The sequence below is a fragment of the Melospiza melodia genome, chromosome 31 (genome assembly GCF_035770615.1).
Source record: "Melospiza melodia melodia isolate bMelMel2 chromosome 31, bMelMel2.pri, whole genome shotgun sequence".
Taxonomy (NCBI): Eukaryota; Metazoa; Chordata; class Aves; order Passeriformes; family Passerellidae; genus Melospiza; species Melospiza melodia.
The window spans coordinates 2,476,034-2,488,916 of NC_086224.1; the positions used below are offsets into that span (position 1 = coordinate 2,476,034).

A 12,883-nucleotide genomic window follows, 5' to 3' on the forward strand; every position below is an offset into this window, starting at 1 on the left:
GGGTCAGGATGGTCCTGTCCCCCCCAGGTGTGACCCAGGTTCCTCCTGTCACCCCCAGGTGTGACCCAGGTTCCTCCTGTCCCCCCCAGGTGTGTCCCCACCCCCCCGGGGATGTTTTGGGGTGCAGCAGGGCCAGCCCTGCCCCGAGGGCTCCGTGCGGCTCCGTGTCCTCGTGGCCGTGTCCCCGATGCCCCCAGTGTCCCCAAGCGGCGCCGTCCGTGTCCCCAGGGTGGCTCTGGGGTTCCAGGCTGTCCCCAGGGTGGCTCTGGGGGTTCCAGGCTGTCCCCAGGGTGGCTCTGGGGGTGGCTCTGGGGGTTCCAGGCTGTCCCCAGGCTGTCCCCAGGGTGGCTCTGGGGTTCCAGGCTGTCCCCAGGCTGTCCCCAGGGTGGCTCTGGGGTTCCAGGCTGTCCCCAGGCTGTCCCCAGGGTGGCTCTGGGGTTCCAGGCTGTCCCCAGGCTGTCCCCAGGGTGGCTCTGGGGGTCCGGCCCCCCCTCTTTGGCTACTTGGGGGGGTGGCAGGGCGGCTGCTCCGGGTGCAGGGTCCGGGTGACGCTTACCGTGCTGCCACAGGCCAGGAAGGAGGCGCCCAGGGCCACCAGGCACAGCCAGCTCTGCGGGGACACCAGGGGACAGTCAGGGACAGCAGGGACACTGGGGACAGTCAGGGACTGTGAGGGGACAGCAGGGACAGCGGGGACAGGAGGGGACACTGGGGACAGGAGGGGACTGTGAGGGGGCAGCAGGGACAGCGGGGACAGGAGGGGACTGTGAGGGGGCAGGAGGGACAGCGGGGACACTGGGGACAGTCAGGGACAGGAGGGGACAGGAGGGGACAGCAGGGACAGGAGGGGACTGACAGGGACAGGAGGGGACAGGAGGGGACACTGGGGACAGTGAGGGGGCAGGAGGGGACACGAGGGGACAGTCAGGGACAGCAGCGACAGTCAGGGACAGGAGGGACACGAGGGACAGGAGGTGACAGGAGGGACAAGGAGGGGACAGTGAGGGACAGGAGGGGACTGACAGGGACAGGAGGGGACAGTCAGGGACAGGAGAGACAGGAGGGGACAGTCAGGGACAGTCAGGGACACTGGGGACAGTGAGGGGGCAGGAGGGGACACGAGGGGACAGTCAGGGACAGCAGGGACAGGAGGGGACAGGGAGGGACAGGAGGGACACGAGGGACAGGAGGGACAAGGAGGGGACAGTCAGGGACAGGAGGGGACAATCAAGGACAGGAGGGACAGGAGGGGACAGCAGGAGACACAGGGGACAGCAGGGACACAAGGAGACAGGAGGGGACAGGAGGGGACAGTCAAGGACAGGGAGGGACAGCAGGGACAGGAGGGGACAGGGAGGGACAGGAGGGGACAGTCAGGGACAGTGGGGACACTGGGGACAGGAGGGACAGGAGGGACAGGAGGGGACAATCAAGGACAGCAGGGACAGCAGGGGGGTGTCACAGACACATTTTATGAAAATTCCTTTCCTTGGGATTTTCCCTCCTGAGAGGCCTCAGGAACAAAACGCAAACATGGATTATCTGCTGCTGGGGAGTGCAACAGGGGAATCTGTGACTGGCTCGTGTTAATTGATTTTAATTAATGGCCAATCACAGTCAGCTGGCTCAGACTCTCTGGTCAGTCACAAGATTTTATTTTATTTTATTTTATTTTATTTTATTTTATTTTATTTTATTTTATTTTATTTTATTTTATTTATTTTTTTATTTTATTTTATTTTATTTTATTTCTTCCTTTCCTTTTTCCTTTCCTTTCCTTTTTCCTTTCTTCTTTCCTTTCCTTTTTCCTTTTCCTTTTCCTTTTTCCTTTCCTTTTTCCTTTTCCTTTTTCCTTTCCTTTCCTTTCCTTTCCTTTCCTTTCCTTTCCTTTCCTTTCCTTTCCTTTCTTCTCTGATGAAATCCTTTCTCTATTCTTTTACTATCGTTTTAATACATAATTTTTATATATATAATATAATATAATATAATATAATATAATATAATATAATATAATATAATATAATATAATATAATATAATATAATATAATATAATATAATATAATATAATATAATATAATATAATATAATATAATATAATATTTTATATTTTAATATAATCTCTATCATTAAATAATAAATCAGCCTTTTGAGACATGGAGTCGAGATTCTCATCTCTTCCCTCCTCCTGTGAACCCACCACAGGGGGGGCTGACAGAAATATCAGATTTGTGTGGCCGAATGGGAAAAGAGATTTGCTTTTACAAATAAACTTTAGGTTTGCTGATAAATGAAAATTTCACATTGAAATAAAATGTCTGATAAATGAAATTAAACATTGAGAGACGAGAGAAACAGTGGGGAAGAAAAAAAACCCCTAAATTCCATAAGAATTACAAATTTAAAGAGAGGGTTGTACAATAGAGGGGGATTTTCAGTATCAGGTGTATCAGGGAGTCTGAACCTCTCAAGTACCTCAGAAATGGGGGAAATGCCCTAAATTCCATAAGAATTACAAATTTAAAGGGCAGGGATATAAATTAGAGAGAATCTTTGGGATCCTGTGTTCTGGGGAGTCTGAACCTCTCAAGCAACTCAGAAATGGAAAAAAAAAAAAAAAAAAAACCTAAATCCCATAGGAATTAAAATTTAAAGAGAGGGTTGTACATTAGAGGGGAGTCTTTGGTATCAGGAGTTCTGGGGAGTCTGAACCTCTCAAGCACCTCAGAAATAATGAAAAATTAAACTCCATAATAATGAAAAATTAAAAGGCAGGGTTATAAATTAGAGGGAATCTTTGGGATCCTGTGTTCTGGGGAGTCTGAACCTCTCAAGTACCTCAGAAATGGGGAAAAAAACTCCTAAATTCCATAAGAATTAAAAATTAAAAGGGCAGGGTTATAAATTAGAGAGAATCTTTGGGATCCTGTGTTCTGGGGAGTCTGAACCTCTCAAGTACCTCAGAAATGGGGGAAATGCCCTAAATTCCATAAGAATTAAAATTTAAAGGGCAGGGATATAAATTAGAGAGAATCTTTGGGATCCTGTGTTCTGAGGAGTCTGAACTTCTCAAGTACCTCAGAAATGGAAAAAAAAAAACCCTAAATCCCATAAGAATTAAAATTTAAAGGGCAGGGTTATAAATTAGGGGGGAATCTTTGGGATCCTGTGTTCTGGGGAGTCTGAACCTCTCAAGCAACTCAGAAATGGAAAAAAAAACAAAACCCTAAATCCCATAGGAATTAAAATTTAAAGAGAGGGTTGTACATTAGAGGGGAGTCTTTGGTATCAGGAGTTCTGGGGAGTCTGAACCTTTCAAGCACCTCAGAAATAATGAAAAATTGAACTCCATAATAATGAAAAATTAAAAGGCAGGGTTATAAATTAGAGGGAATCTTTGGGGTCCTGTGTTCTGGGGAGTCTGAACCTCTCAAGTACCTCAGAAATGGGAAAAAAAACCCCTAAATCCCATAAGAATTAAAATTTAAACGGCAGAGTTATACAATAGAGGGAATCTTTGGGATCCTGTGTTCTGGGGAGTCTGAACCTCTCCAGCAACTCAGAAATGGAAAAAAAAAAAAAAAACCTAAATCCCATAAGAATTAAAATTTAAAGAGAGGGTTGTACAATAGAGGGGAATTTTCAGTATCAGGTGTATCAGGGAGTCTGAACCTCTCAAGCACCTCAGAAATGGGAAAAAAAAAACCCTACATCCCATAAGAATTAAAAATTAAAAGGCAGGGTTATACATTCGAGGGGAATCTTTGGGATCAGGAGTTCTGTGAAGTCTGAACCTCTCAAGCACCTCAGAAATTGGGAAAAAAGAACCCTAAATCCCATAAGAATTAAAAATTTAAAGAGAGGGTTGTACATTAGAGGGAATCTTTGGTATCAGGAGTTCTGGGGAGTCTGAACCTTTCAAGCACCTCAGAAATAGGGAAAAAATAACTTAAATTCCGTAAGAATTAAAATTTAAAGGGCAGAGTTATACAATGGAGGGGAATCTTTGCTATCAGGAGTTCTGGGGAGTCTGAACCTCTCAAGTACCTCAGAAATGGAAAAAAAAAACCCCTAAATTCCATAAGAATTAAAAATTTAAAGGGCAGGGTTATACAATGGAGGGGAATCTTTGGGATCCTGTGTTCTGGGGAGTCTGAACCTCCAAAGCACCTCAGAAATGGAAAAAAACCCCTCAATTCTCTAAGAATTAAAAATTAAAAGGGAAGGTTATACATTAGAGGGGAATCTTTGGTATTTTGGGGAGTCTGAACCTCTCAAGCACCTCAGAAATAATGAAAAATTAAACTCCATAATAATGAAAAATTAAAAGGGAGGGTTATAAATTACAGGGGAATCTTTGGGATCAGGAGTTCTGGGGAGTCTGAACCTCTCAAGTACCTCAGAAATGGAAAAAAAAAACCCCTAAATTCCATAAGAATTAAAATTTAAAAGGCAGGGTTATACATTAGAGGGAATCTTTGGTATCAGGTGTTTTGGGGAGTCTGAACCTTTCAAGCAACTCAGAAATAGGAAAAAAAAACCCCTAAATTCCATAATAATGAAAAATTAAAAGGCAGAGTTATAAATTGGAGGGGAATCTTTGGGATCCTGTGTTCTGGGGAGTCTGAACCTCTCAAGCACCTCAGAAATGGGGAAAATGCCCTAAATTCCATAAGAATTAAAATTTAAAGGGCAGGGTTATAAATTAGAGGGGAATCTTTGGGGTCCTGTGTTCTGGGGAGTCTGAACCTCTCCAGCACCTCAGAAATGGGGAAATGCCCTAAATCCCATAAGAATTACAAATTAAAATGAGGGTTGTTCATTGGAGGGATCAGCACCCAGGGGCCACCCAAGAGCTGAGGGCAAAGGGAGCGTGGGGAGGAGCAGGGGACAGTGCCAGTGTCACACACAGGTGACAGAGCTGAGGGGACAGTGCCAGTGTCACACACAGGTGACACGGAGAGGAGGGGACAGTGCCGGTGTCACACACAGGTGACAGAGCTGAGGGGACAGTGCCAGTGTCACACACAGGTGACAGAGCTGAGGGGACAGTGCCAGTGTCACACACAGGTGACACGGAGATGAGGGGACAGTGCCAGTGTCACACACAGGTGACAGAGCTGAGGGGACAGTGCCAGTGTCACACACAGGTGACACGGAGATGAGGGGACAGTGCCGGTGTCACACACAGGTGACAGAGCTGAGAGGGGAGGGGACAGACCCAGGTGTCACACTCAAAGGTGACATGGAGCTGAGGGGACAGTCCCGGTGTCACACACAGGTGACAGTGACATGGAGCTGAGCAGAGAGGGGACAATCCCAAGGGTCACACTCAAAGGTGACATGGAGATGAGGGGACAGTCCCGGTGTCACACAGAGGTGACATGGAGATGAGGGGACAGTCCCAAGGGTCACAACACAGGTGACATGGAGATGAGTGGTGAGGGGACAATCCCAAGGGTCACACACACATGACAGAGCTGAGAAGGCAGGGGACAGTCCCGGTGTCACACACAGGTGACAGTGACACGGAGCTGAGCGGGGAGGGGACAGTCCCAAGAGTTGCACACAGGTGACATGGAGATGAGGGGACAGTGCCCGGTGTCACACACAGGTGACACGGAGATGAGAGAGGAGGGGACAGACCCAGGTGTCACTCAAAGGTGACACGGAGATGAGGGGACATTCAAAAGGGTCACACACAGGTGACAGTGACACGGAGCTGAGCAGGGAGGGGACAATCCCAAGAGTAACACAGGTGACATGGAGATGAGGGGACAGTGCCCGGTGTCACACACAGGTGACATGGAGATGAGAGGGGAGGGGACAGACCCAGGAGTCACTCAAAGGTGACATGGAGCTGAGGGGACATTCAAAAGGGTGACACACAGGTGACAGTGACATGGAGATGAGGGGACAGTCCCAAGGGTCACACACAGAGGTGCCATGAGCTGGGGGGACAGTGCCCGGTGTCACACACAGGTGACAGTGACATGGAGCTGAGAAGGCAGGGGACAATCCCAAGGGTCACAAAACAGGTGACATGGAGATGAGGGGACAGTCCCAAGAGTAACACAGGTGACAGTGACATGGAGTTGAGCAGGGAGGGGACAATCCCAAGAGTTGCACACAGGTGACATGGAGCTGAGGGGACAGTCCTGGTGTCACACACAGGTGACAGTGACATGGAGATGAGGGGACAGTCCTGGTGTCACACACAGGTGACAGAGCTGAGGGGACAGTCCCAAGGGTCACACACAGAGGTGCCATGAGCTGGGGGGACAGTGCCCGGTGTCACACACAGGTGGTGCCCAGGCGGTGCCCAGGTGTGCCCAGGCAGTGACCAGGAGGTGCCCAGAGGGTGCCCAGGGGTTCCCAGGGGTGCCCAGGTGAAGCCCAGGGGGTGCCCAGGTGTACCCAGGCCATGCCCAGGTTGTTCCCAGGTGGGTGCCCAGGGGGTGCCCTGGCAGTGCCTGGGTGGTGCCCAGGCGGTGCCCAGGTGAAGGCAGGGATGCCCAGGGTGTGCCCAGGGGTGCCCAGGTGGTGCCCAGCTCATTCCCAGGAGGTGCCCAGGGGCTACCCAGAGGGTGCCCAAGTGTTGCTCGGGTGGTGCCCAGGTTGTCCCCAGGTGGTGCCCAGGGGATTCCCAGGTGGTGCCCAGGTGGTGCCCAGGCTGTCCCCAGGTGAAGCCCAATGGGTGCCCAGGGGTGCCCAGGGGGTACCCACGAGATGCCCAGGCCATGCCCAGGCTGTCCCCAGAAGGTACCCAGGTGAAGCCCAGGGGGTGCCCAGGCTGTCCCCAGGTGAAGCCCAATGGGTGCCCAGGGGTGCCCAGGGGGTACCCACGAGGTGCCCAGGCCATGCCCAGGCTGTCCCCAGAAGGTACCCAGGTGAAGCCCAGGGGGTGCCCAGGCTGTCCCCAGCTGGTGCCTGGTGGTGCCCAAGGGGTGCCCAGGTTGCTCCCAGGCTTACCCAGGCCGTCCCCAGTGGGTGCCCAGGGGTGCCCACGTGTGCCCAGGCCGTGCCCGGGCCGTGACTCACCAGGTAGGCCACGAAGGCCAGGTAGAGGACGCTGAGCAGGCCGGCCCCGATGTAGAGTGCCAGGCTGCGCAGTGCCAGCACGTATGCCAGCACGAAGTACATGTTGATGCCACAGATGAGCAGGATCAGCAGCCCCCCGGCCACGCGCCAGAACCTGCACCGGGCACACCGGGGTCACCAGGGCGGCACGGGGGCACAGGGGTGCCCAGGGGACGGGAAGAGGTGCCCAGACGTGCCCAGGTGTGCCCAGGTGAGGGGAAGAGGTGCCCAGATGTGCCCAGGTGTGCCCAGGTGAGGGGAAGGTGTGCCCAGGTGTGCCCAGGTGAGGGGAAGTCGTGCCCAGGTGTGCCCAGGTGAGGAGGTGCACCGGGCGAGGGGCAAGTGTGCTCAGGTGTGCCCAGGTGAGGGGAAGGTGAGCCCAGGTGTGCCCAGGTGTGCCCAGGTGAGGACAGGGGTGCCCAGGTGAGGGGAAGACATGCCCAAGTGTGCCCAAGTGTGCCCTGGCGTGAGGAGGGCATGTCCAGGTGTGCCCAAGTGTGCCCAAGTGTGCCCAGGTGAGGGAACAGGTGTGCCCAGGTGAAGGGCAGGTGCTCCCAGGTGTGCCCAGGAGAGGGGACAGGTGTGCTCAGGTGTACCCAGATGAGGGGCAAGGGTGCCCAGGAGAGGGGTGGGGGTGCCCAGGTGTGTCCAGGTGAGGGGAGGGTGTGCCCAGGTGAAGGGAAAACATGCCCAGGTGTGCCCAGGTGTGCCCAGGTGAGGGGAAGGTGTGCCCAGGTGAGGGGAAGGTGTGCCCAGGTGTGCCCAGGCGTGCCCAGGTGCCCGCGGGTACTCACAGGCCGTTGGCGAAGTCGTGCATGACGCTGGGCAGGCTGGTGAAGGTGAGCACCGGGATCAGCGCGAACGGGAGCTGGCACACAGCGGGGGGCGGGGGTGGGTGAGCCGGACGGGGGGGGGGACCCAGCACCCAACTGAGACCCCAACACCCACCTGACACCCATCAACACCCCAACACCCACCCGAGACCCCAACACCCACCTGAGACCCCAACACCCACCCAACACCCACCCGAGACCCACCCGAGACCCACCCAACACTCACCTGACACCCACCTGACACCCCAACACCCACCTGACACCCACCAACACCCCAACAACCCCTGACACCCCAACACCCACCCGAGACCCACCCAGCACCCCAACACCCACCCAACACCCACCCGACACCCCAACACCCACCCCGACACCTCAACACCCACCCGACACCCACCTGACACCCACCCAACACCCACCCCGACACCTCAACACCCACCAACACCCACCCAACACCCAACCCAGCGCCCACCCCAGCCCACCCATGGGCCCCGCTCACCTGGAGCTCCTGAACCCCAACCCTGCTCACCTGGAGGCTCATGAGGTTCACAAACCCCTGAACCCCACTCACCTGGAGGCTCCTGAGGACATTCAGGAACCCCCGAACCCCCAGTTTGCTCACCTGGAGGCTCCTGAGGTTCATGAACCCCAACCCTACTCACCTGGAGGCTCATGAGCACATTCAGGAACCCCTGAACCCCCAGTTTGCTCACCTGGAGGCTCATGAGGTTCATGAACCCCAAGTTTGCTCACCTGGAGGCTCATGAGGACACTGAGGAACCCCTGAACCCCAACCCTGCTCACCTGGAGGCTCATGAGGTTCATGAACCCCGACCCTGCTCACCTGGAGGCTCCTGAGGACACTGAGGAACCCCTGAACCCCCAGTTTGCTCACCTGGAGGCTCATGAGGACGTTGAGGAACCCCTGAACCCCCAGTTTGCTCACCTGGAGGTTCATGAGGTTCATGAACCCCAAGTTTGCTCACCTGGAGGCTCATGAGGACACTGAGGAACCCCTGAACCCCCAGTTTGCTCACCTGGAGGCTCATGAGGACGTTGAGGAAGTCGTTCATGCCCGTCAGGTGCTCCACGTCCTGGAAGATGGCCACGAACAGCGTGGGGGTGATGGCGATGGAGCGCGTGAGCAGCACCCGCGCAAAGCGCGACCAGCGCAGGTTCAGGAACCCCTGCGGAGAGTAACCAGGGAGTAAAGTGTGAGTAAGGTGTGAGTAAGGTGTGAGTAAGGTGTGAGCAGCACCCGCGCAAAGCGCGACCAGCGCAGGTTCAGGAACCCCTGCGGAGAGTAACCAGAGAGTAAGGTGTGAGTAAGGTGTGAACAAGGAGTGAGTAGGGTGTCAGTAAGGAGTGAGGAAGGTGTGAGTGGTACAGGACCAGCACAGGTTCAGGAACCCCTGGGGGAGAGTAAGGTGTGGGTAAGGTGTGAGTGAGGAATGAGTAAGGTGTGAGTAGTGCAGGACCAGCGCAGGTTCAGGAACACCTGGGGAGGAGTGAGGAGAGAGTAAGGTGTGAGTAAGGTGTGAGCAGCACCTGCGCAAAGCACGACTAGTGCAGGTTCAGGAACCCCTGCAGAGGAGTAACCAGGGAGTAAGGAGTGAGTAGGGTGTGAGTAGTGCAGGACCAGCGCAGGTTCAGGAACCCCTGCAGAGGAGCAAGGAGGGAGTAAGGTGTGAGTAAGGAGGGAGGAGGAGCTGCGTTACCTTCTAAGGAGGGAGTAAGGAGTGACGAGCATGGAGGAAGGAAGAAGGATGCCAGGGAGCGAGGAGTACGGAACCCAGAGTAAAGAGTGAGTAAGGACTGTGGAGTACAGAATAAGGATGACAAGGAGCAAGGAGTACGGAACCCAGAGCAAGGAGTGAGTATGGAGCGAGTAGGGAGTGCACGAGGAGCGAGTAAGGAGTGAGTATGGAGCGAGTAGGGAGTGCACGAGGAGCGAGTAAGGCACAAGTACGGAGCGAGTAAGGAGTGCATGAGGAGCGAGTAAGGAGTGAGTACGGAGCGAGTAAGGAGTGCATGAGGAGCGAGTAAGGCACGAGTGAGGAGCGAGTAAGGAGTGCACGAGGAGCGAGTAAGGCACGAGTAAGGAGCGAGTAGCGCGTTACCTCCATGACGAACTGGCCCGAGTAGGTGCCCGTCATGGTGGAGCTCTGCCCGGCCGCCAGGATGCCGATGGCCCAGATGTAGAGCGCGGCGGGGCCGAAGTAGCAGCCCAGGACCACGCCCTGCGGGGGGAGGGGAGCTCTGTCAGCCCGGGGGGGGCACTTACACCTGGGAGTAAAAGCAGGGAACCCTGGGGGGGGCATTTACACCCAGGAGTAAAAGCGGGGAACCCTGGGGGGGCACTTACACCCAGGAGTAAAACCGGGGAACCCTGGGGGGGCACTTACACCCAGGAGTAAAACTGGGGAACCCTGGGGGGGCACTTACACCCAGGAGTAAAAGCGGGGAACCCTGGGGGGGCACTTACACCTGGGAGTAAAAGCGGGGAACCCTGGGGGGGCACTTACACCCAGGAGTAAAAGCGGGGAACCCTGGGGGGGGCACTTACACCCAGGAGTAAAAGCGGGGAAGCCTGGGGGGGCACTTACACCCAGGAGTAAAAGCGGGGAACCCTGGGGGGGGCACTTACACCCAGGAGTAAAAGCGGGGAACCCTGGGGGCTCCTCACCCCCACCCTGATCTTGGGGAGCCCAGTGAGGGCGCCGGGGCTGCCGGTTTGTGCAGGAGCTGCAGGGGACACCGGAATGGGACACTGGGGACACCCTGGGGACACTGGAATGGGACACTGGAATGGGACACGCTGGGGACACCAGACAGGGACACCCTGGGGACACTGGAATGGGACACTGGGGACACTGGAATGGGACACTGGGGACACCCTGGGGACACTGGAATGGGACACTGGGGACACTGGAATGGGACACTGGGGACACCCTGGGGACACTGGAATGGGACACTGGGGACACCAGACAGGGACACCTTGGGGACACCGGAATGGGACACCCTGGGGACACCAGGCAGGATCACTGGGGACACCAGACAGGGTCACTGGGGACACCCTGGGGACACCAGACAGGGACACTCTGGGACACCGGAATGGGACACCCTGGGGACACCGGAATGGGACACTGGGACACTCTGGAACACCAGGCAGGGACACCAGACAGGGACACTGGGACACCCTGGGGACACCAGGCAGGGTCACTAGGGACACCAGACAGGGACACCATGGGGACACCAGACAGGGACATTGGGGACACCAGAATGGGACACCAGGGACACCAGGCAGGGTCACTGGGACACTCTGGGACACCAGGCAGGGTCACTGGGGACACCAGACAAGCTGTGCCCTCCAGGGGACACCAGACAGGGACATTGGGGACACCAGGCAGGGACACCCTGGGGACACCAGAATGGGACATGCTGGGGACACCGGAATGGGACACCCTGGGGACACCAGACAGGGACACTGGGGACACCAGAATGGGACATTGGGGACACCAGACAGGGTCACTGGGGACACTCTGGGGACACCAGACAGGGACACCAAGGACACCAGACAGGGTCACTAGGGACACCAGACAGGGACACCCTGGGGACACCGGAATGGGACACCGGGAACACCAGGCAGGGTCACTGGGACACTCTGGGACACCAGGCAGGGTCACCGGGGACACCAGACAGGGACATTGGGGACACCAGACAGGGACACTGGGGACACTCTGGGGACACCAGACAGGGACACGGGATACCAGACAGGGACACTGGGGACACTCTGGGGACACCAGACAGGGACACTGGGGACACCAGACAGGGACACTGGGGACACTCTGGGGACACCAGACAGGGACACTGGGGATACCAGGGGACACCAGACAGGGTCACTGGGCCGTCCTGGACATGGTGTCACCCCATGGGGACACCAGACAGGGTCACTAAGCTGTCCCCACCCTAGGGACACCATACAGGGTCACTGTGCCCCACAGGGACACCAGCCAGGGTCCCAGGGCTGTCCCCAGGCTGTCCCCAGGGCTGTCCCCAGGCTGTCCCCAAGCTGTCCCCAGGCTGTCCCCCCAGGGTCCCAGGGCTGTCCCCAGGCTGTCCCCAGGGCTGTCCCCAAGCTGTCCCCAGGGTCCCAGGGCTGTCCCCAGGCTGTCCCCAGGGCTGTCCCCAAGCTGTCCCCAGGGTCCCAGGGCTGTCCCCAAGCTGTCCCCACAGGGTCCCAGGGCTGTCCCCAAGCTGTCCCCAGGCTGTCCCCCAGGGTCCCAGGCTGTCCCCAGGGTCCCAGGGCTGTCCCCAGGCTGTCCCCAGGGCTGTCCCCAGGCTGTCCCCAGGCTGTCCCCAGGCTGGGCTGTCCCCCAGGGACACTCACCCCTTTGTAGATGTCCACCTCCAGGGCGTCGGTGTTGTTGGGGAACAGCGAGGAGTGGGGGCTGCTGGAGTTGGCACAGACCTGGCTCTGGGGGGCACACGGGGGTGGCATGAGGGACAGGGCTGGCATGGAAACCCCTGGAAACCCTCTGGGAGCACGGGGTCAGCAGTGACCTCAGCCCTGCCAAGGCCACCACTGACCGTGTCCCCAGGTGCCACCTCCACACAGCTGCTAAACCCATGCCAGTCCATGCCAGTCTGTCCCAGTCCATCCCAGTCCATGCCAGTCTGTCCAGTCCATCCCAGTCCATGCCAGTCCACTCCAATCCATGCCAGTCCATGCCAGTCCATCCCAATCCATGCCAGTCCATTCCAGTTTGTCCCAGTCCATCCCATAGCAGCTCCCAGTCTATGCCAGTCGGTCCCAGTCCATCCCAGTCCATCCCAGTTTGTCCCAGTCCATCCCAGTCCATGCCAGTCTGTCCCAGTCCATCCCAGTTTGTCCCAGTCCATGCCAGTCTGTCCCAGTCCATCCCAGTCCATCCCAGTCCGTCCCATAGCAGCTCCCAGTCCATGCCAGTCTGTT

At 56.2% G+C, this 12,883-nt stretch overlaps 1 protein-coding gene across 3 annotated transcripts in view; it reads right to left on the bottom strand.

Annotated features, from left to right (window-relative positions):
• The window catches only part of LOC134431299 (natural resistance-associated macrophage protein 2-like), a 64,837-nt gene that overhangs the window by 7,301 nt on the left and 44,653 nt on the right, over positions 1-12,883 (bottom strand). For all 3 annotated transcript variants that reach the window (XM_063179283.1, XM_063179284.1, XM_063179285.1), the window contains 6 exons: positions 12,299-12,385; positions 10,029-10,148; positions 8,946-9,095; positions 7,873-7,946; positions 7,040-7,193; positions 557-610 (listed from right to left, as the gene is read on the bottom strand). In XM_063179283.1, coding sequence (XP_063035353.1) covers positions 557-610; positions 7,040-7,193; positions 7,873-7,946; positions 8,946-9,095; positions 10,029-10,148; positions 12,299-12,385 — 639 coding nt within the window. The remainder of the gene's footprint in view (positions 1-556; positions 611-7,039; positions 7,194-7,872; positions 7,947-8,945; positions 9,096-10,028; positions 10,149-12,298; positions 12,386-12,883) is intronic.